The sequence below is a fragment of the Podospora pseudocomata genome, assembly GCF_035222375.1.
Source record: "Podospora pseudocomata strain CBS 415.72m chromosome 1 map unlocalized CBS415.72m_1.2, whole genome shotgun sequence".
In the NCBI taxonomy this organism is placed as follows: Eukaryota; Fungi; Ascomycota; class Sordariomycetes; order Sordariales; family Podosporaceae; genus Podospora; species Podospora pseudocomata.
This window is the reverse complement of record NW_026946364.1, coordinates 880495-901924: the sequence shown is the minus strand read 5'-3', so window position 1 is coordinate 901924 and position 21430 is coordinate 880495. Positions and strand designations below refer to the sequence as shown.

Below are 21430 nucleotides of genomic sequence, written 5' to 3'. Positions count from 1 at the left end.
ATGCGAAGGGCATCCATAATTGGCGGAGACTTGAAAGGAAATCTAGGCGGGCATGGTTCCATATTTCTGTGGACGGATTTGATTTCGTTGGACAATATCCTTAACGTGGAAAATACGGTGTAGGAGATGGAGTGTATACGGGTCATCTATTGTATTCTGGAAGATTTTATACATCACGGCAAAAGTCAAACGGTCTCGGCAGACCGGAAGACCACGTTGTATCCGGCAATCCAGACCGAGCCGGATAAGAAGAATACCAACTGCCATGTTCGGGTTTTCATTATTATTGTTTCAAACCACATGTCGAGGTAGCATTGGTAAATACGATCAGACAAAAGCCACATTTCCAATCTACGTTCGATGGTAGGCGGAAGAACACAGGCCGAGGCGGAAAAATGGTCTGGGCAATTGAGGAGCAAGCCAGCCAGCCCCCCCGAACCACGGAGCGGGGCACCGGGGGGGGGGTAAACAAGAACCGTTGCTTTTGGCCTTCGGCCGCTCCCGAGAGGGTCGATGGTTGTTGAACGGCCGGTGATTGGCGCGGATGGCGGGGGGAGACGTACCGTGAACTGCAGTAGACCGACACACACCACGGCATCCTGTTGGCAACAAGAACGTCGTCGGTGTTGAAGCGGCCGAAGTCATAACCCCGAGAATCTTTTGGACCCCACTTCCCGGGAACATGGCTACCTTGCTTTACTTTCCCTCCTGATCACTTTGCATCATCAAACCTACATCTCGAAGGATTGGTTCGGTAACGAAAGAGGACCTGGGTGTGGGTGAGAATTACCCGCCATTGATGCGTCTAGAACAATTCTTTTCTTTTGTTTCTTTCCCGTGCCAATGTAAGGTTGTGCAGTGGTGGGGGGGAGGAGACGCGGCGGCGTAATAGAAAAGTGCATTGGGCGTGCTAGCTTCTAGTGCTTGTGATCGTCCAAGGGGGGCATCATCATCAGATCAGATATCCAAACTGCTGCATCTACCGTGGACCGTGGGGGGGTGGAAGAGGAGGTGGAGGAGGTGCCACATGAACACACAGGCGGCTGGGTTTGTGACATAGATGGTTCCCTTTTCAAACCCACCTTGCGAGCTTTTGTAGTAAAGTATCTATGGAGGGTTGTAGCGAGATCGGCAGGTCCCATTACACTCTTTGCCTGCCTACAACTCTTATCCGGTATTCGGATTCTTCCGTTTGGTGAACTATATAAGTTGACGGTTGGGAAAAGTTAAACTTACTCGCGTCCCCCTTGTGTTGCGTTTCTCCCGTCCCGTCCCATCTTTGTTCTTCTGAGCACCAGCTCTTATAGCTTAGAGAGCTGTTGCTATCAACCCCGCGATCATCGCCATTGACAAACTCACTTGGCTCAAGTAAGCAGACAGGAAACAGACAAGATGTCGACGACGACGACAACAACAAAAGTAAAGGCCTCCAAGGCCAACATTGGTGTCTTCACCAACCCTGGCCATGACCTCTGGATCGACTCTGCCGAACCAAGCTTGGAAAGCGTCCAGCAAGGCAGTCCAGAGCTCAAAGAAGGGGAGGTGACAGTTGCCATCAGAAGCACGGGTATCTGCGGGTTAGTTCGCCCTCTCTTCTCACCCCCTTTCCGGACCAAGTTAATACTGACATGTCACCGTCTCCAGCTCCGACGTCCACTTCTGGAAGCACGGCTGTATTGGCCCCATGATCGTAACCTGTGACCACGTCCTCGGTCACGAATCCGCCGGTGAGATCATCGCCGTCCACCCCTCCGTCAAGACTCTCCAAGTCGGAGACCGCGTAGCCATCGAGCCCCAGGTCATCTGTAACGAGTGCGAGCCCTGCCTCACCGGCAGATACAATGGGTGCGAGAAGGTCGACTTCCTGTCTACACCCCCAGTGGCAGGCTTGTTAAGACGGTATGTCAACCACAAGGCTGTCTGGTGCCACAAGATTGGGGATATGAGCTATGAGGACGGGGCGATGCTCGAGCCGCTGAGCGTAGCTTTGGCTGGCATGCAGAGGGCGGGTGTGAGGCTGGGAGATCCGGTGTTGATTTGCGGGGCGGGGCCGATTGGGTTGATTACGCTGCTTTGTTGCCAGGCGGCAGGGGCGTGTCCGTTGGTCATCACGGATATTGATGAGGGGAGGTTGAAGTTTGCAAAGGAGATCGCGCCGGGGGTGGTGACGGTGAAGGTTGAGCCTGGGTTGAGCGTGGAACAGCAGGCGGAGAGGATTGTCAAGGAGGGGTTCAATGGTATCGAACCGGCGATTGCATTGGAGTGTACCGGCGTTGAGAGCTCGATTGGGGCGGCCATCTGGGCCATGAAGTTTGGAGGCAAGGTGTTTGTAATTGGGGTGGGGAGGAACGAGATTCAGATTCCGTTTATGAGGGCGAGCGTGAGGGAGGTTGATTTGCAGTTTCAGTATCGGTATAGCAACACCTGGCCGAGGGCGATTAGGTTGGTGCAGAGCAAGGTGCTGGATATGTCGAGGTTGGTTACGCATAGGTTTCCTCTGGAGGAGGCGCTGAAGGCGTTTAATACGGCGAGTGATCCGAAAACGGGGGCGATCAAGGTGCAGATTCAGAGCTTGGATTAGGCTGGAAGTGAAGAGCGTATGTTGGATAGTATAAGAATTTTATGAGAACTCATGAAGAATTAGGAAACAATAACAAGGCTGAAAATGAGAATGGATGCATGTGAAAGTGTATGTGTAAGTGGTTGCTTCAACTGACAGCTCGAGACAGGCACAAAATGACGGTAGCTAAGAAGATATGGTCCGAGCTTCAGTACCAATTCTGGCAGCTGATTGGCTGACAAGTTTGCCGAGAAGTTGGAACTGGCCAGTGCTCGAAGTTCGAAATGTTCCGGAGCTTCCCATTTTTCTCCATCCGCGGGCTCCATTTTATTCCCAGTTGCGCGATATCGTCTTTCGTTCGTTGGAAGCCACCACAACAAACCACCAAAACCCACCCAGCGTCAACGGCCGGCACCACGCACAACCACCCCGAACCCGGATTTTTCACGACCTTCATCCGGCCGCCGTCCAACCCCTCTCTCCCCCCAATTGGCCCTCCCTCGATTCCCAGAGCCGTCGTTCACTCGCACCGCTTGGCCGAACCCCCGATACCCGAATCGACCTTCTTTTTCACATTCTTTCGCCACGTAAAATGTCTTTCGCCCTCCTCTCACGGCGGTCCGCCCTCACCATGGGCCGCCAGATGGTCCGTTTCGAGTCCTCCGCTACACAAAAGGCCGCCGAAACTGCCAAGCAGACTGCCACCAAGGCTCAAGCTCAAGCCGCTGAGCTCTCGGCCAAGGCCCAGGAGGGTCTCTCTCGCGTCACTGCCGCTGCCGGTCCTGCTATCACCAACGCTGCGAAGAACGTCTCGGGTGCGCTGGGCAAGGTTGGCGGGCCCACTGGGCGTCTTGTTGCTTTTGTTGAGAGTATGTCTCCGGGCTGAAGGAATTCGGGCGCATGCTTGGGCGTCAAGGAAATATATCACGAGATAACTAACATATTACACCCAGGCAAAACCCCTGCCCTCGTTTACTACACCAAGGTTGGCATCGAGGTGGCCAAGATCGTCTTCCGGGGCCAGAGCATGTCTCCTCCGTACGTTTTCTCCTCATATCAACCCCGCCATCCACACAACCCTGGTCCGCTAACATGTGATATTCGATATAGCTCCGTCTCTACCTTCCAGACATACTTCCAGAACCTCTGGAAGCAACTCCAGACCCCCGGCCCCTTCTTCTCCCAGCTCGCCAAGTCCCTCAACCCCCAGCAAGTGCGCAACCTCTCCAGGACACAAGTCGCTGCCGGCGGCGTCCTCGTCGCCGAGCTCCTCGGTTTCTTCACCGTGGGCGAGATGATTGGCAGACTCAAGATTGTCGGGTACCACGGTGGCCAGAAGGCTGATGCTCACCACTAAAGGGTCTTTTTTATTTTTTTCTTTGCGCAGGGAGGTGTATAGAGGAGGCGAGGGGAGAGAGAGAGCGAGTTTTGTCACGATTACGAGCAGCCAGGTCAAGAGAGGGAGAGAGAGAGAGAGAGAGAGAAGGGAACGGGATACCAAAGGAACGGAGAAGGGAAACAAAAAATCCTAGAGATGAGAGAGAGACAGCATGGCGCAAACTTGGGGTATTAGATTTTTATGCCGAATATGTTCGGTTGAAAACTACTACTGTTGCAACCTTTTCCACGTTTTCGTCCCTCCCATCATTGGAAGTATGAGTTTCGGGGCAGATGGAACAGGACAAGGGCCATGTACACTACTACCTACGAACTTCCTTTTCTGTTCTCATTTCTCTTCAACTCTTTTCTGGACAACATAGAGGGCGGCAAGGTAGCGAGCGGAGTGGTAAAAAAGGGGGTTGGATGGGTCAGGAGGGTTAGAACTCTGGGCAATGGTGCCACGGCTCTTGCCTCCTGTGTATTTGTGTCAACAGCTAATTTTCATTTGTCTTGTATTTGAACTCTTTGTGTTTGTTGACAGGAGCCGCTTCCGTCGTTGCAGGGCTGAGTCAGTTGGCTGTGCAATCTAGGAACCATCACCCGAATATCAAATAACCTTTTCTGAATATTCCTACCATGACTCGGAGATACAGATTGCCTGAGCAACAGCATGGGGGACATGCCCATCCAGGGGCTGCTCAGGGGCAACCCCCTCTTGGCACAAGCCAACAAGAAAGATAATGAAAGATGTTTAAATTTCCTACCCTATGAGACGCGCCATGACTAAAGCATGTATCTTTCGTCTTTTTTCACAAAAGACAAACTACACAAATGAGCCTACTCCTCCTCTTCCCCTAGTAAACGCCCCCCGTCATCCTCGTCCCAGCAACCTGATCATCCACCCTCCTTCTCTTGTACCTCGCCAGATTCCTCGCCTCCTCTTCCTGCTTCTTCGCCTCCAAAATCTCGTCCACCTTCCTCTTTCGGTTCTCCACCTTTTCACCAACCAGCACCTCGGTGGCCCAGCTCCTGGGCACCCTGTTCGGCGGCACGTCAGGCAGCTTGCCGTACCTGGCCTCCAGCTGGGACTCGGTCAGCTTCTCCGCGCCGTTGAGATACGGCCGGAGCGGCTCCCTGAAGAAGAAGTCCTTGAGCTTTTGCCTAAAGGTGCCTCCTCTGGGAACGGCTCCGTTGAGGCCGATAGCTGTTGTTGTGCATTAGCTTCACTGCTCATATTTTTGTTTGCGACAAAGAAAAGGGGAGCTTTACACTCATAAACCAAAGCAGTCATGTGCTCCTCAACCCTCTTCCTCTGCCAAGCCGTATCCCCCACCGGGAAAACCGCCGGCCCAGCCCTATACTTGACCGGGTCCTCCACATACGGCCTCAGCTTCTCCCTGCTGAAGAACGCGTGGATCGGATCGGCCGCCTGGTGATCAAACACCTGCTTCGGATCGACCCCGTCAGCGTGCCACTCGTCATTCTTGATCTTCTCCTGCGTCTTCTCGCTCTGGAGAACGAGCGGCCACCGGTTGAGACTGAAAAACTGCCTCCTAAAGTTCTCCTGCCTGGCAACCAACGACCCAAACTTCCACGACACCCCCCGGGTGAGGATGACCTCTGGCAAGCCAGTCGACAAATTAATCACCGTTTTGGCCCTGGCAGGCGCAAGGAGGGTGTTGTTCGCGCTGACCTCCTGGATGATCTTGTTGCGGAGGTGCTGGATGGCGGAGGCGTTGTCCTTGAGGTAGCCCCGGTGAGGGATGATGGGGTGGCTGGCAGGGTTGGTGTGCCCGCCCTCGCCAAATTCCGTGTCCTGAACGAGGGCCTTGATGTCCCTCCAGGTGTGTCCGTACGGGGCCGGGGGGTTGGGGCGGGCTCTGAGCTCCTCCTCCACCGTTTCGTCGTAGACGGCGCTGAACTTTTTGATCGCGTCGTGCAGCCAGGCATATTGGACCGGTTGCTCGTTCCTCACGCTCATGTGGGACTTTTTTCGGGCCGCGGACTTCTTTTGGAGGTGGAAGATGGTGAAACCCAACCGGTAGGCGAGGCTGCGGTAAAAGTTGTCGACTGCGTAGAGGACGCGAGGAGGACTTTTGGTCTTGCCCGAGTAGGGTTCGAGGCACACGTCTGCCCACGGACGGATGCTTCTGGGGAAGAGGGCGTCTCTTTTCTTCTCAGCCGCGTCGTAGACTATCCGGTGCTCGGGATAGAAATCGTAGGCGGGGCGCCGGACTGTGCCGTAGCAGGCCGGGTCGAGCTCAAAGTCAATGTGGCCCGTCTGGGCGAGGCGGTCGAGATGTTGGCAGGCTTCATACGGCGAGAACTCGTGCTTGTTGACGGCCGCCTTTCCGTTGGCGCCGGCGTTGATGACTTTGAGCAAGTCCTCTACCGTCACAACGCTGGCAGAAGAATAGAGAATCCCTTCCGGGTTGGGATCCTCCAAAAGCCGGAGAATCCTCTTGGCAAAGATGCGGAAGAGACGATATGTCTCCCTGGGCTCGTCCGGGAAAATCTTGCCCGGCCAGGACTTCTTGTTGACGCAGCCGCTTCCCAGGACCTTGAGCCACCAGATATCCTCTTCGTCGATAAAGCGAATGCCTGCTCGCTGGCGTGTCCCGTCGATGACTGTATGTCTGTAGTCTGACTCGCCAAAGGTAATCTCGCCAATCTTACCCAGCTCCTCGGGCTCAGGGAAGGCATCTGAGCTGGGGTCCCCCGCTGTCAGGAACTGGATCATGTTGGCCAGCAGCGGTCGCGGGGCCCTGTTCCAGCACATGGCGACATAACCACGGATCGCAAGACACCTTTTCAGGAGATCTTCTTCAGCCTGTTCCTGGGGACTCAGTCCTCTCCAGACAAATGGGCCGCCAGTCTTGACATTCTTGGGCAATGAGACCCAAGACCTGTCGCGCAGATGGCGCTTTGTGGCCGTCTGATAAGCAACTGCCTTCATTCTTTTGGTGGCCTCAGTGTACGCCTGAAATCTGTCGGTGAAGCGGAATGGCTCCCAATGGCTCCAAACCAACGGCTTCTCGTCAAAGAGTGTTGGGGGGTTCCATTGCTTCCCGTTAGCTCTCTCCATGACCTTCCGGATGGTGGCGACTGGAATGGGCAACACGAGCCTTCTCGCTCTCTGCCCATTGCTGTCAGAATCATAGTAGACAAAGTCGTTTTCGTTAGTTCGAAGATTTCGAAGCATCAACTGCAAACCAGCTCGCCTGACACCCCTCACTGAGGCCCAGTCTTTTGGATCGCTGAGGTCCATCAGATTCAGCGTTTCTTTCCCGGTTTTGGGGTCCTCTCCGGTTGAGATATATGTGTGTCGTACTCCGGCTTCGTCCGTCCTGTGGGTCGTCCAGCCGATGGGATCACCCGTCTCCCATGTCGCACTGTTTCCTTGGGCCTTGGTGTATTGCACATAAATGTCGGACTCTATCACCGCTAGGTTGTTTTCGAGCTCGTCGGCGGTCACGGAGGTGGGGATTTCCATGTCATCCAGCTTTTCAAGGTCTTCCGAGTACGGGAGCCAGATCTTTCCTTCATCCTCCAGAAACTGGGCATAATGCTCTGGATGCTCAAGGAGGGCCCCCTGAATGGGCCTCTTCTCTGGCGCTGGCGTGATGTTGTAGGGTAGCAGCTGAGAGTGGTCCGGGACGCCGCGTTTGGAGGGCAATGGAAAGTCACGGGGGTTGGTGAGGTGGTTCAGGCGTGAGGATCTGGTGGCAGCGAAGCTGACTGGCCTCTCGGTAAATACAACCGGAGTGGCTATGCGTCGTTGCTTGTCGCGCTTCAGATGGGCGTCGATCAACTCAATTGCTTTCTTATAGACAGCCTTTGTGAACTCGCTTGCGTTGTGCAGCTGGTTCCGTGCATCCTTCCCGGAACCCAACCACTGAAGATAGTCGATAGTGTCGCTCATTCGCTCCGAAAAGCCAGCGTCATGGCTCTCCCCATTTTCCAGGTAGGCAACCATCGCCTGGAGATGTGTTGCCAGTGGCTGCTGTTGCTTACCATACTGATCGTAAGACTTGATTGTGGAATCAGCACCAGTCGTGTCCATTGTGATAGGTTTGCTCGCAGGAGCTTCTCCTGAAGGACCTGAAGACATTGCAGAAGGTGGCACCAGATTGATAGGAGTTGTTTCTGCGTTCGAATCACTTGAACCCACAGACTGTTTGGGCTCGAGGCGTCTCGAGCCTCGATTTGCCTGACTCCCGTGCGTCGAAGGAGTCATATAGGTGGTCGTGGCGGAAGCCCCAGGCCTGGAAGACCCGATGCGATATTCCTCCGGAATTGGGTCAAATTCTTTGCCTGTTGGCCCGAAGCCCTCTTCCGGAAACCAGTCGTCGTAGATGTCGTACTTTTCGATTTGTCTGAGAACGCTGCTACCGAAATTATACTTGGTGAGTTCGGGATTGCGCAGTATCCTGCCACAGTAGGCGAAGAAATCATTCCACTCATTCACCCACTTCTCGTACTCCTCGCTGCCCTCTGGTGCCCCGGGCGGTGAGGGATCGGGCCAATTCGCGGTGATGTATTCCCTGAAGTACTTGGCAAATTTCGGATGACAGGTATCTTGCTTCACATACTCGTCAAGCACTTGCAGCAGGGAGTAATCGGTATCCCTCCGCCCAGATGTGCTATCACCAGACATTGCGCCGTCGTCGCCGTCTTGTCCTGTGATGCCAGTGTCGATGCAACGTGCCGGTAATGACTAGCTCGCTCTCCCTTGTCGATCGATGACAGAGCAAGAAGCAGAAAAAGAAAGGTTGGGAAATACAAGAAGGCCCTGGTAGCATATTTGTGTCTTTGTGACAGCGACTGGAATGGCCAGGGGCCAAGTCAACAATGAAACCACTCCAGCAAAGAGCTCGCTGGACAACCTCCCGTTTTCAGACGCTTCTGGGCGGCGGGACAAAGAAACCCAATGCACTTGTCGAGACTACAAGAGGGATTCGGAAACAAATGTGGGCTGCTCCAAATGCCCCCATTCGGCCAACCGCATTGGTTGCCTTTGTGATGACAGACAACAAAGAACAGGGGCTGCAACGGATTGGCGAGGTCGACGAGGATGAACTACATCACCAACCAAGAGCTCGGCAATCTAGCTTGAGCTGAGGCAAGTAGACAGTTTAGTAACCTCGAACCTCTTTCCCACAAAGTAGGTATCATCAAAACACCAAAGAACAAGATGTCAACAGACGCCCGACAGCCACGACAGTCGGGGCGGAGGCGGCCGTCGGCCCTGCGATCACCCGCTGTCAATCAGGATCAGCAGCTCCTGAGAAGACGTTCGTCTGCCATTCGACGAAATATTGAGACGTTTAATCGCAACCGCGCCCACAATGTCAGAAGGGGCTCAGAGCAAGTCCCTCCCACCCCGAGGCGGATGACGACAAGAAGCATGGCAAGAGAGGACACGGAGGACGACGTAGAGCATACTGGGCCGACAATGGCCAACATAGAGATGGACGAGTCCCTAGAGACATGGCAACCATCTCTTGTCATAGGGTCTGCTCTCTGGTTAGAGCACGAAGACCCTACCAAGATCGAAATTGCCGACAGGAAGGTGCTGCAAATCCGTCTGCTTGCAGAGCATTATCAAAACTATCAAAATGTTAGCGCCCTTACCCAGATGTATGAGAAAGCGGTCCAGGAACGGGCCCAACTAGACGAGAATGACGAAGAAAACACAACACCAATGCACGTATTCAACCTCTCTTATCGTCAGACATATGGTGAAGCTAACATGGCCCAAGATCAAAAATCCCATCTCTTCAAGCCAACGCCATTGCCAACAGGGTTAGCGCTCTCCAGACCGTACTGGCAAGGTCAACATTTGGGCCGGAACGAGCCAACATTGAAGCAGCGATAGCCGGCTACGAGTCCGGCGACATCCCCTATTCCGACAAGTACACGGTAATCTGGGCAGGGCGTATTGCTGACCGCTTCGGTGACTACGAGTCCTTCTCCAACGAAAATCGTGCTGCCCTGCTAGACCGTTATGCTGCAGAGTACGGCCCAGGATGGATCTGGTATGAGCCTTCGCTCTCCAAAGAAACCGACCTGTACAGCGGGCAACCAACCTCACAAGCGAAAGCCGCCATCTGCCTCACCAACAAAGAGAGCTGGCGTACAAGCCGAAATCACAGGAATATTGGCCACTATCGAATCCGGATGGCTTTCAGACGTCGCCAGGAACACGTTTCTCGCCCCTGGTCCAGCTCCGGGCCAAGATCAGCCAAACACAAGCCCAGAACAGCCCGAAGCTACCTCCGAAGCACCAAAATTGATCTCGACGAAGACCGCTCCAGCGAAGGCGATTACGACGACCCAAACGACTACAAGCCCCGCATGGAGAGCTTCCCTACCGCCAACTCCGTCATCTTCGACACCCTCTTCGACACCGGCGCCACCAACCCCTGCCTCTACTCCGATGACATCCCCCTCCTCGGCATCGACAAACACTACTACTCGGCTCAATCCGCAATCCACATCGCCACAGCAACCGGCACCGAAGTCATCTCCGAGTACGAGCTCGACGTCGCCCTCATCGACTCCGAGTTTGCCTTCAACACCTCCATCCGCGTTCCCGAGCACATGTCCTACCCCCTCCAGCCCCCCCGCCCCATGCGCGTCAGCATCTTCCCCAACACCTCCAACGACTTTTCCAAATCCGCCAACGCCGACCCCGGCCGCCTCTCGGGCCTCTTCCCCCTCATAGAAAACTACCTCTCCTCCGCCCCGGGAAACTACAAAGTCTGGCTCGGCTCCTCCCGCCTCGAAGTCCTCGGCACTGCCCGCCTCCCCCCCGAAATGTCCTTCCTCACCACAACCCCAAACGCCCGCTCCAAACCCGCCGCCTTCCCCGACCCGGCCGCCCTGAAAAAATATCAACACCAACTCCTCCACCACCCCCCCACCCGCGCAATCTTTGAACACAGCTACACAATCCCCACCTCCAAGCTCCCCCTCACCCTCCGCGAAGACGAGTCCTCCACAAAAGGCACAACAATCCTCTCCGGCCCTCTCCCTTCCACAGGCCCCCTCTCAATAAAATACGACCTCGATTCCCCCACCGCCCAGCGAGAACTCTCCAAACTCACCTCTTCCTCCTCCTCCTCCTCCTCCTCCTCATCATCATCATCAAATATCTCCATCCTAAAAATACCCCCCCATCTCTCCCCAAGGCCAACCGACCCCCCTCCCCCGCAAACACCCGTCCTCACGCGGAAAAGAGCCACACCAGCCTACCACCACCCGATCTGGTCCAACAGGGTCACCACCTTCTCCGACTCCCCTCCCGAACGGGAGCGCAAAAAGGGGAGTGTCCTGGAGCGAATGGACAAGATGGGCCAGACGTGGAGGCAGCAGATGATGCTGGATCAACAAGCGCACTCGTCATCTCAACAGCCCCCTCCTCCGACGCCATCGCCCAGAACGGTGGTGACGAGTCCCAGGTTGGGAAAGATGTACAATAAAAAGGGGGAGGTGATTGGATATGTCGAGATGAGGGGCGGAGGTAGTGGCGGGAATGGGGAAGACACCGAAATGGTTGGGTCGTGAAGGAGATTGTTTGGTTTTGTGTTGCAGCAAAAAAGGCGTTTGTTTGAAGATGGGATTGAATGTCGGTAACAGATTTATGCTTGTGCTCAATCTATTGGAAGTAATGTTGTTTGTGGAATGACAAGTGACTGTAAAGGGAAAGGAGCAACAACTGTGAAAGGGAAGGGGCAAATAGTTGTGATTAGGAAAGGGCAAGCAGAAACGAAAAGGGAAGGAGCAAGCAGGAATGCCAAGGGAAGGAGCAACTCACCTGAGTCTACACTGAATTGTTTCCTTCACATCATAGCTGGCATACTCAGACTGACAAACAAGACACAAGTCACTGCACAAGAACCGATTGGCCAGAGAATTTACCCTTTTTTTTGTTTTTCGACTCATTACATAACTCTACTCGCGGCGTCCTTGCCCGGGGGATGAGCATGGCAAGGCCATTTCGATGGCATTTTTAACGTTGCCAATCTTGACCTCATGTTCCACCACCCCATCCCTTGAATCGCCAGAAGAATCCTGATCATCGAATTACGACGACTCGTTCGTCCCGCCTGGCAGACCATCCGGAGCTGCCGTCCGCAAGCCGAGTATGCATGATGCCTTGGGTAGGGTTGCGCTGATGTGCCAGTGATGAGGGCCATCGCGACTTGGGGGGGCGTTGTTGTTGTGCAATTGTAGTGCTGCGGCTGTGTAGTTGTCCCATCCGTTCCTCCCAGTGATCATCTCCCATCCCATTGTTTCCCATCGCAAAGGTATCAATCCACTCTCCAACTCAACTTGCAGGTTGTTTGCCAATCTTTGGTGTGCTTCCCATGTGTCCTCAAAAAACTCCTTTTTTCCCTCCGCATCGGCCCATTCCTGAAAGTCCGGTTCGTACTATATGTATGATCCCCTGAACTCTTCCCGATGCGCCCTGGTGCCTGCTTTGCGATGCCCAGTGAAGGGGTCGCCGAGATCCGCACTATTTTTTTTTTTTCGTATTTGAAGGTTTTATGCTCAAATGATTAAATAAGGTGGCCGCCGAAATATCAGGGGTATGGGTATGGCGCGCGCTCGCAACCGTCGTCGAAATATCGCAGCTGAAAAAGAAAAAAAGGTAGCTGCGGCCGATGACGACAAATCGGCGGAAAAGCCCGAGAAGAAAAAAAAGTCGAAATTCGCAGAATTCAACGCTGATGCCATGACGCTAAATGTTTCCGTGAAGAGAAGAAATGCGTGCAATCTTTTGTCTTCCAAATGGTATATCTCAAAATGACCCAGAGAGATAGAGAAAGAGAAAAGTGAAGAAAAAGTTACCCTCTTTGACGTGAATGTCTAGTCAAAGGTGTCAGGGACCGAAAGTGATGCGGTCACAGAGTGACCGGCACGCAAGTGCTTGCGAATGCAACCGCCTTTCAGTAGGCCATATGGCTTGTTGGGCCCTCAAAGTAAGATGCCCCGGCCATATGTTGTGGTTGTTGTTGTTGTTGCTGTGGGTACGGCTGAACGTGATTCGGTTGGGGTGTTGGGGTGACTGGGCATCGTGGTGGCGCTTGGTAACCCTTGATCATCGCTTGGTTGTGGCCGAAGCAATTACCGTCGGGGGTGATGGGAGGGGTCATGTAACCATCAGCAACGCCGGGCCCAGCGCCGAGTCCCTTGTGTGGGGTGCTGTAGATGTCGGCAGTCTTGGTGGAGAGCGACGTTGGCTCGACAGGGGGAGATGGGGGTCCTCGGCGAGAGATGGCCGCTTGTTGGGCAAGGAAGTCTGCGAGCTTGCCAGAGACCTTGGAGTAGTAGGCGCTCGAGTACTTGCGGGCTAGGGTGACGGATGGCTGATGAAGATGCTGCGAGAGGGTGAGTAGAGTCACGTTCTCGGTGTGGTCCCACTCTCCATCGTTGACCTCGGGCTTGCTGAGGATGGCACGGGCGAGCGCGAGAGAAGCCCGAGCCATAATCGAAGGCTTCGTCGACACAAAATCCCGGTGGTACAAGGCGATCTCGCAAATGTAGGCCGCCATGTGCTCAACCTCTCTGCCATCACGCTCTTCGGCCACAATCAACTGGGTGAAGAAGTCGACCGTCGGGTGGCCAATGTTCCAGTCCAGGGTGTTGAGGACGTGCATCTCCATCTGGGTAAACATGCCCGCATCGTAGAGTCCGCAACACATGTTGTTAAGCTCGTTGATCTGAGGTACTCTGTCCTTCTTGTCGCCGTACTTGGCGGCAATGAGGAGAGCAGCGCAGCCGACGAGTTGATAGTGTTGCTTGTAGACGACACGCTTGGAGCAGTACCGATCGAGAAGGTTGACGGTGAGGAAGAGGGTCTCGGGAAGGAGAGAGAAGGCGGCATGGGCTTCGATGAGAAAGTCGATGAGATACGGTCTCATAAACCATTGGATCTCCCTCTGCATGTCGATCAAGTTGGCATCCGGCAACGTCTCGTCCTCCATGTGACGCATGTGCTTCATGATATCCTCCAGGTACTCGTCGTGGGCCAGTCTCGAGAGCTCGTTGGCGATCATCTCTTGCTTGTTGCGGGCGATCATCCGGCCGGCGTCGCGCATGGTCATGCGCTGGGCGGCCTCGTCCTCGACGAAGAAGGTCTCATCGGCTGATGAGTGATAGGTGGTGGATGCCATGTTGGGCGGTTGAGTAGTGGGTCGAGTTCACCAGGAATTCGTAGAGTCGCCAGGGCTAATTGCTGTATGTTGGTGAGAGAGCGTGGTTGTTGTGGTGTGTAATTAAGTATGTGCTGGTTGGTCGAGTCAAGAGAGTGAGACGTCGAACCGGGTGGTCGTCAATGACTAGTATTAGATTATTAAAGAGTGTGCTGAAATATCAAGTTCTGAAAGAGTGACTGTGGCTGGAAAAATCGCCGACTATGGGGTCTGTGTGTGAGTGTAGGAGAGAAACCGAAATATCTCGTGGTTCGGGTGGGTGAGAGCGGGTGGCCGGGGAAACAGCCAGTTATGAATGATGTCTCGCGGTATGGTTCTAAACGCCCAGGTATCAGCACGACTCATTTCAGGAGTTTGCTAGGGTTTTGGCATGCAACTGGAGGCTGTCTCTGGGGAAGAGACAGCAGCTACCACAAAGCGGCCCTTTACTCAAAGGGTCCCACTTTATCAGGGGCAGCATTGCTCGTGGTGAGAATTGTTCCCCCGTGATTCGACCGATCTTGACCTGTGGGGTCAGGGACCTGGCACGAGAAACGATTTCCCACCACCACCAGCAGCGGGCCGAGGGGGAAAACGGCCGGTGCACTGGAGGGAGGCCGGCAGATGATAGCGTGCTCGAGGTGCTGGGTGCCGGGTGTGCACAGTGCCAAAGCCAGAGAGAGAGGGAGAGACTTACGGCCACGATTGCAATGGTCGCTGGGAAAGGGTGACCGATTGCAAATCGACACAATTCCTGAGGCCGAGTAGGAGCAACGAGCTAACGTGTCCCACAAGAAGTTCAGGTCGACGGATCGGAATTAAGCGTGAGCGGGGAGGATGCCGGAGACCGTAGATTGCTCTCGAGCCGGCATGTATCTGCAAGGGACAAGAGTTCGGTTAGTTTTTTTTGACTTTAGCTTTAGCATTGTTCCTGGAGAAGAAGGAAAAATGACATCACGGCCGGTGGTATCCAGGGCGAAGCTCCATGCATCCAGGGACAGTTCTCCAAGAATTTGGATATGGGGTAATTGGCTTTCGGCGGCGAGCAATGTGGGGGGCCGGAAGTCGCATACCTCAGCAGTCTCGATGTCGTGGGGTTGCTAGATAGGTAGGTATGACTGACTTCGTATCGGTCGAGAGTTCATGTGGCGGTGGGTCTGGTCTCTCGTATGACCGCCTTTTGATGCCTCGCTCTGCTGGTGGCTTGGGGAAGTGCCGTCGAAGGTTGAGTCAATTGTCGTCCGTGGTCCAATCTGGCGATGCGTCCTCGGAATTGCTGCTGGTGGTGGATTGGTATGTTGATGATGACCGAAGGTTCGTCCGGAACGAAGGGAGCGAAAACCGGGAAATGGGAGATTCCACGTCGTCGAGCCGAAGAATTTACTTGTGGTTCGAAGGGTGGGGGGGGGATATGGATGGGATGTATTGTGAAGGGAAGGGAGAGTGCGTATAATAGTTCAAAAACAGGGGAAGCAATTACCCTTATTCTCTTGCCCTTTTGCTATTGTCCTCTATTTGGCTTCTCTTCTCTGCAGGTAGCTCCTTGTATTTGCTGGGTAGATGTTGTCGAGGGCCCAGAATCTAAATCTCCTCCTTCCCTCCTTTTCTCTTTTCGGAGAAAGGGAGTACCACGATGGGGATGTTGGAAGGTTCGGTGCGGGAGAGGGAACGACTGGTTGCGGATTGAGAAAGAGGAAGGAGAGGGGAAGGGGAGGAGAAGGTAGATATTTGCTCAGGTAGGAGAGAGAGGATGGAGAAGAGGAAAAGGGAGTGGAAAAGGAGAGCAGAGATTGGTTAATGGCCGATTTAAGACAGGGCCCCCAGCTCGTTCACGAAAGCAAGCCCCCAGCGCTGGAGCACCAAGCACCAAGCAGCTTGCAGCATGGGCCGGGTACTGAGGTACCTTTTTCTCGTCTGTCGTGCTGCCCTGGCCCGGTGCAGGACCACAGGCGTGCATCTCTTGCAGGGTCAGCCAGGCCACCGCTCCGTTTTCCTCCTCGTCCATTTCCCTATTCAGCATCCGTTATGATGTCCCGTTGTGTTCATCGTTGCGCGAAAAGGCAGGCCAAGCCCCAGCCTGAGGGGAATGCCCAGTCGTGGCGCTCCATTCGCCATGAGACGCTACAGGAGACGGGAGTCCGTTCATTCGTGATCCCCATGCCTGTCTCCTGTTCCTTGGTAATAGCCCGGAATAAAATAATGATGATGCTTATTATGTATGATGGAGACTGAAGATTAGCTGATGGTCTAGGTACTGTACCTCAAAAAGCACACCACAACACCCTCACAAAACAGGATTCACCAAGCTACGGAGTATCTGGGACCCAATGCGGAGGTCACACTCGTCCAGGAACAATCCCTTCCTCCATGCTGGACGCAGCCATAACCAGGTGTTGGTGGTTGGTGGTGGGCGACGGCGGACTTGTGTGGATTCGCTACTCGGCTGGGAAATTCAGGCCGGCTGGAGGAGGAGCAGGGATCTACGAATTGCTTAGCTTTTTGCACCTTGTCGCCGCCCTTCCATGGTCGTCCGCTGTGGGCGGTCGAATCAGAGGCTTGATAGGATGCACTGATCCAATGCACCAGCGGCAGCAAAACCTCCACTGAATGGAAGCGTCCGGAGGGGAAGGGAAAAACCTATTCGCAGACACGGTACCATACAGTGTTGCACTCCGATGGATCAGACGAAGAAAAAAAGGCGACAGCGACGCGTGCTGCCTGCCTGCGACAGAAACAGGAACATCACGGGTTTTGGCGTCTGGCGTCTGGCGTCTGACGTTTGGGACTGGCGTGATCCTTTTCCGCCTTTCGCCTGTCGCTTCCATCCACTAAACCACCACGGAGCACCGTGTTTTATTAGGGGCTGTCATGGAGCCTCGGGGGGGACGGTATTGGCTCCACACAAATGCTGCATGCTTGCTGGAGGAAGAGGCTTGGACTCTCTACACCCGTAACAATTGCGTTTGTCTGCCTGCTGCTTGGACTATGTGACGGTGAGGAAAAGAAAAGAATCGCCTTGTTCCCGCAGCAATAAGGCGTCAAGCGGTACGTTTGTCTGGCAGAAGCGCTGCAGTCGCAAATGAAAGCAACAAGCCCAAACCGCAGCATGCGAGCCACGAACTCCAGCAACCAGCCGGTGGTCGCCGTTTACCAGTTACGGATAATCGTTACCTTTTTAGCTGTCCGGGGCCTCCGTTGAGTCCGGTATCGAGAAACCAAGTTGGTGTCAGCACGGCGGCCAAGACTTCCCAAGTCAGGCAAGGTTTCTCGTTACTGAATTACATACGACACTGCACCGTTTGAAGGGAGACGGAGCAACTGTGCCGGTATCAGGAAATCTCGAAAAGAGTCTTTGTCTTTTTTGATAGAAATAAAGACTTATTCTCGCCGAGGCCGATTCTCACGTTTTCAAGATTCGAGCCTCTGTCCTGTTTGTTTGTTGCTCTTTTTGACATTGGATGGCCGCTCGTTCAGGCCTCCTGATCGCCCAGATTTCAAGTCTACGGGGCGGCGCCGAACTGCCACCAAAACGCCATACAGCAAAGCCTCTTGAGCCCGTTCTTTCTTTTTTTCCCTACCTGCCCTCCCTCATGGCTGCAAAACCGAGACAGCCGGGTCGCTGACCCTGGTGAAGATACGGAACAGGGACGGTGCTTGGTGGAGAGACATGGAAGTGCATGTTGAGAGGTTGAGAGAGTGGGGGTTTGCATAAACCAACCTCTAAAACTTTGAACACAAGCACGATGCAAGAGACACAAAGATCGAATACAAGGACAAACACAAGCACATGTCGACTTTTGGAAGTGCTCTGTATACTTCGTAACTGTCGGTGATTCTTTTCTTGTGCTCAACATGCCGAATCTGCGCCAATGCATTATCCACATAAAACCAGCTCCAAAAGTGCAGGTGGGGCTTGGGGGGCTTACGTCAGGAGGGGGTGTTCGGGAACCACTCTGATGGAACGTCCTTCAAGATCGTGGCTCTTGGATATCACTACAAAACGGCGGAAACCTTCTGGACGGTTTTTTCTTGATAGGACACCTGACCACTAATCAGGCGTACACTATAGACCCTTCAGATCAGAAGACGAGCTCAGATAGAAATGATTCCGCCAGCTTGGAATACATATCTATACCCAGGAGGGTGGTGAGGCACAGCCGCGTGGAGAAGGGAGCATTGTTCATTCACCTCGGCCATTATCCAATGCCATTGTTTCCACAAGGTCTGGCCTTACGGAGTCCGTGTCTGGAAGGAGCTTCTTTGATGTTGCTCTCCCTAAACACAGCCTGCTCTTCTGTGTTTTTTGGGGCCTTGTTTCCTAGTTTATCAGCCGCTAATGCGGGCAGCATCACGTCTTTCGGGCACACCAACACCATCGCAGCCAACGACCTGAGCAGATGCATCTCGCGGTTCCAAGATTTGGTTTTCTGCTTGCTGCGCGTATTCATTGAAGCTTGGCGTGTTCGCGTTTAATGGACAAAGTGACTGCCGGCCAATGGGACGGTATCAGGGACGACTGCCCCCGCCCGAAAGAGTTGAAGAGGCGGGCAGCTGCAAAACGCAGGTCAGGAACCGGCAGCAGCTCGGAGATTCAATGGCCAGGGGCTAAAGTGGCATTAGCATCAACCTCATCTCGAACATCATCCTCGAGATATCGATAGCAGCAGAAGCGCCCAACAGTCCGGGTCTGCAATATCGAGGACGTGGATGCAGCCCATAGCAGCTGCCAGTTGAGGTCTGACAATGCAGAGTTTCCAGACGTCAGGGCCGTGGTGTTCCTTGCACAATGCATATCTCTTGGGAAATGGCGGGCCGGCAGCCAATCAGGAGCCCGTAACGCGGTTCTGCACGACGTGGGAGATCCAATTTAATTCATGCGTGTCATGGCGAGCCCAATCCACCACAGGCTCCAGACTGCTTCCAAAACATTCACTGCCCATTCTTCAGAAACACAGCTGTCAACTGTAACCGGGACATGACAGGTTAGCGCGCGCGGAGCTTGGTCTGCCCCGTGTTGCGGCCGGCCTTCCCGAGTGGCCCGGGAAGGCTCACGATGCCCAAATGATCTCTTGGCCCCGAGCATTCTCAAGCCCAAGGCCGTTTTCGTTGACCGCAGGTGTGTCGCCATCGCATCTCACCTCTCCCAGTCGGTCTGTTTACCCAGTCTCATGTGCCATGGCGGCAGAAACAACAAAGACGCACGACACGCTTTGGGTGACCACCATCGACCACACCGCCGACCCCTCCACTCGATCGATCAGACAAATGCCACTCGCCCAGCTTCTGCTACAACAAGAGTGTCTGCCAAAGTGCCAGACAGCTAGCCAGCCGGACCTTGCCAACGGCGGGCACACCCGAGCCTCAACACGACAGAACTCCTTCTAACGACTCGCCACCATATGTCGTGTCACCAAGGTCCAGTGAGGTTGTGAATGTTCAACCCGCCTTGTGTTTGGCCAGATTGATTGCCGCTGCATTTCCGTGGTACAACGGGCGCTTTGACGATGGGCGGGTGCACTTGTACAAGTCCTCGTCTCTTTGATACCATGATACCGACAACTGGACTTGGGGTTTTTATTGTCAAGAGACAAACACATCCACCCCGCAATATCCAATCCCGTCGCCCCTCGCCTACAATCTGATCCCGCATACGGGAAGCTATCACAGTCATCACAGCCGGCATCAGATTAATGTTGCTTGTGGAGCTAGCTGCTGGCCAGCAGTACCGTCCACACGCGTGTAAGACATGCTGACGCTTGACTCACTGCCGGACAGAAACATTGGCATCAGAGGTAATCCCAGAAAAGAACTCTTGGTGTATTGTGTCGCAAAGCCACGAGATTGAGGGTTTGCTTACGTACCTGGAACCTGTCCTGCCTTCTTAATATTGCTGCTATTATTTTGTTTGTGCCAGGGCCACGCCTCTTGACGACAATAGCGGAGCGGGTTTTATAGTGTCAACCCCCAGATTTCTCGACGGCACGGGACGGATACATCCATCTTTATCCCTCCATCCACCCAATTCACTGCTCGGATTCTTCCCGCGGTCTGTCTAGGTACGGGTGGGCAGCTTTCGTAATGGTTGCCATACTTACCGTGAAACCGGAAGTTGATTATCAAGAGGATTTTGGATTCCTCGTATCTGCATCTCCTTTTCTTGCCTCTTTTGCCCCTCTTCCATACCAGGATCGCATGGTGAACAAGATTCGGAAATGTTCAGCAGTCCAAAGCAGCAGATGATCTTCGACCTATGGCTGGCTGGCTGAGGAGCTATCGACTGCAACAAATGAACAAAGCACGTTTCACCACAGGCAGCACCCACCTCGAAGAGCAAGGCTCCAAAGGAGAAGCAAGCTTATGCATGGGTTCGGTGATAGAGCCCGTCTGTCGGTACACAGCCCAAATGGTTGCCTCTTGATTGCGCAGAATGCTAAGCAGCTGCAAAAATGAGAAATCACTTTTAACCGTCCGGGAGTCCGAGAAGAGGCCGTGGCCGTTATCGTGTCCGTGTGTCTGTCTGGCAACAACAAACAAAACATCCAACCGACAAACCTGATTTCTTAACGGGCTTTCATCAAAGATAATCACGATGGCGACCAACAACAAAAACAAACACTCGGACACCAATCGCCCGTCATCTACAAAGATGACATGAAACTCGAAAATCGAGCTCCTGCCAGCACACCAAGGAGGGGTAATCTGAGCTGTGTATTGCGATTGGCCGTACCAACAAACTGGATGAAGACCCTCAGCTCGGCCTCTGCCGATTGTGTTGATAAGTTTTACCAGTCGGAGGGTGAGACAAGCTCTCTTATCAAACTTTACGGCCAGGCGGGCAGCTGAGTCTTCGATTATGGTATCATCACCAACTGCAGTGAGCTTACGGTCTGTGACAGTTGCGTCATTGGTCGAACGAGTTTACAATTAAGCCCCCTGCACCCACACAAGCCTCAATCACTAAACAATGGATTCTCTTGTGGTTTGGCGTTCGGCATCGCCCGAGCCCCCCCTCCGCTTTGAAGATGCAAATGTCATGATCTCGATTCACTGATGTAGGTTTTCCAACTTTTCAACCTCACTTGTTGTTCCCGACTATTAACTCCAGGATCGTCAATAATACCGTGATGGCGGGTTGCAGACCGCAAGTTGCTCCTACATCAAACCCCTGGCTTTGGGATCTTCAAGGGAAGCTGGGCGATGCCCTCTCTCCAGGCAGAAACGGGGGTCTATTCGTCATCTGATTATCCCCATCTGGATCTAGATCTCTACCAACAAACCTCGCTGGCGATCT

General features: G+C 53.8%; 7 protein-coding genes across 7 annotated transcripts; 3 read left to right on the top strand and 4 right to left on the bottom strand.

Moving 5' to 3' along the window:
• Positions 1-1392: 1392 nt before the first annotated feature.
• lad1 (L-arabinitol 4-dehydrogenase) lies at positions 1393-2649 on the top strand (the record flags this gene model as incomplete). Its single annotated transcript, XM_062884635.1, has 2 exons — positions 1393-1577; positions 1645-2649. The coding sequence occupies 2 exons, from the start codon at positions 1393-1395 to the stop codon at positions 2579-2581; spliced, it is 1122 nt and encodes a 373-aa protein (XP_062747492.1). The 3' UTR covers positions 2582-2649.
• Positions 2650-2858: 209 nt separating this feature from the next.
• On the top strand, positions 2859-4433 carry ATP20 (ATP synthase subunit G atp20). Its single transcript, XM_062884634.1, has 3 exons — positions 2859-3429; positions 3514-3598; positions 3671-4433. The coding sequence occupies exons 1-3, from the start codon at positions 3153-3155 to the stop codon at positions 3915-3917; spliced, it is 609 nt and encodes a 202-aa protein (XP_062747491.1). The 5' UTR covers positions 2859-3152; the 3' UTR covers positions 3918-4433.
• Positions 4434-4637: 204 nt separating this feature from the next.
• On the bottom strand, positions 4638-8597 carry QC762_102470 (uncharacterized protein; the record flags this gene model as incomplete). The annotated part of the gene is given in 3 exon segments (XM_062884633.1): positions 4638-4677; positions 4688-5144; positions 5210-8597. The coding sequence occupies 2 exon segments, from the start codon at positions 8595-8597 to the stop codon at positions 4795-4797; spliced, it is 3738 nt and encodes a 1245-aa protein (XP_062747490.1). The 3' UTR covers positions 4638-4677; positions 4688-4794.
• A 537-nt stretch (positions 8598-9134) lies between these two features.
• QC762_102460 (uncharacterized protein) lies at positions 9135-11509 on the top strand (the record flags this gene model as incomplete). The annotated part of the gene is made up of 2 exons (XM_062884632.1): positions 9135-9646; positions 9703-11509. 2 exons carry the CDS (start codon positions 9135-9137, stop codon positions 11507-11509), a joined length of 2319 nt encoding a protein of 772 aa, XP_062747489.1.
• Positions 11510-12894: 1385 nt separating this feature from the next.
• Positions 12895-14121, bottom strand: QC762_102450 (uncharacterized protein; the record flags this gene model as incomplete). The annotated part of the gene is made up of 1 exon (XM_062884631.1): positions 12895-14121. The coding sequence occupies one exon, from the start codon at positions 14119-14121 to the stop codon at positions 12895-12897; it is 1227 nt and encodes a 408-aa protein (XP_062747488.1).
• Positions 14122-14361: 240 nt separating this feature from the next.
• On the bottom strand, positions 14362-16144 carry QC762_0028750 (uncharacterized protein; the record flags this gene model as incomplete). Its single annotated transcript, XM_062883191.1, has 3 exons — positions 14362-14370; positions 14923-15015; positions 16043-16144. The coding sequence occupies 3 exons, from the start codon at positions 16142-16144 to the stop codon at positions 14362-14364; spliced, it is 204 nt and encodes a 67-aa protein (XP_062747487.1).
• Positions 16145-20409: 4265 nt separating this feature from the next.
• QC762_102445 (uncharacterized protein) lies at positions 20410-21044 on the bottom strand (the record flags this gene model as incomplete). The annotated part of the gene is made up of 2 exons (XM_062884630.1): positions 20410-20925; positions 21024-21044. The coding sequence occupies 2 exons, from the start codon at positions 21042-21044 to the stop codon at positions 20410-20412; spliced, it is 537 nt and encodes a 178-aa protein (XP_062747486.1).
• Between the last annotated feature and the right edge of the window lie 386 nt (positions 21045-21430).

Bases quoted from the DNA above. Each gene is read 5' to 3' on its own strand.
- ATP20 (XM_062884634.1), top strand. From the start codon at position 3,153: ATGTCTTTCGCCCTCCTCTCACGGCGGTCCGCCCTCACCATGGGCCGC. The intron at 3,430-3,513 runs GTATGTCTCCGG...TATTACACCCAG, and splicing joins TCTTGTTGCTTTTGTTGAGA to GCAAAACCCCTGCCCTCGTT. The intron at 3,599-3,670 runs GTACGTTTTCTC...TATTCGATATAG, and splicing joins GGCCAGAGCATGTCTCCTCC to CTCCGTCTCTACCTTCCAGA.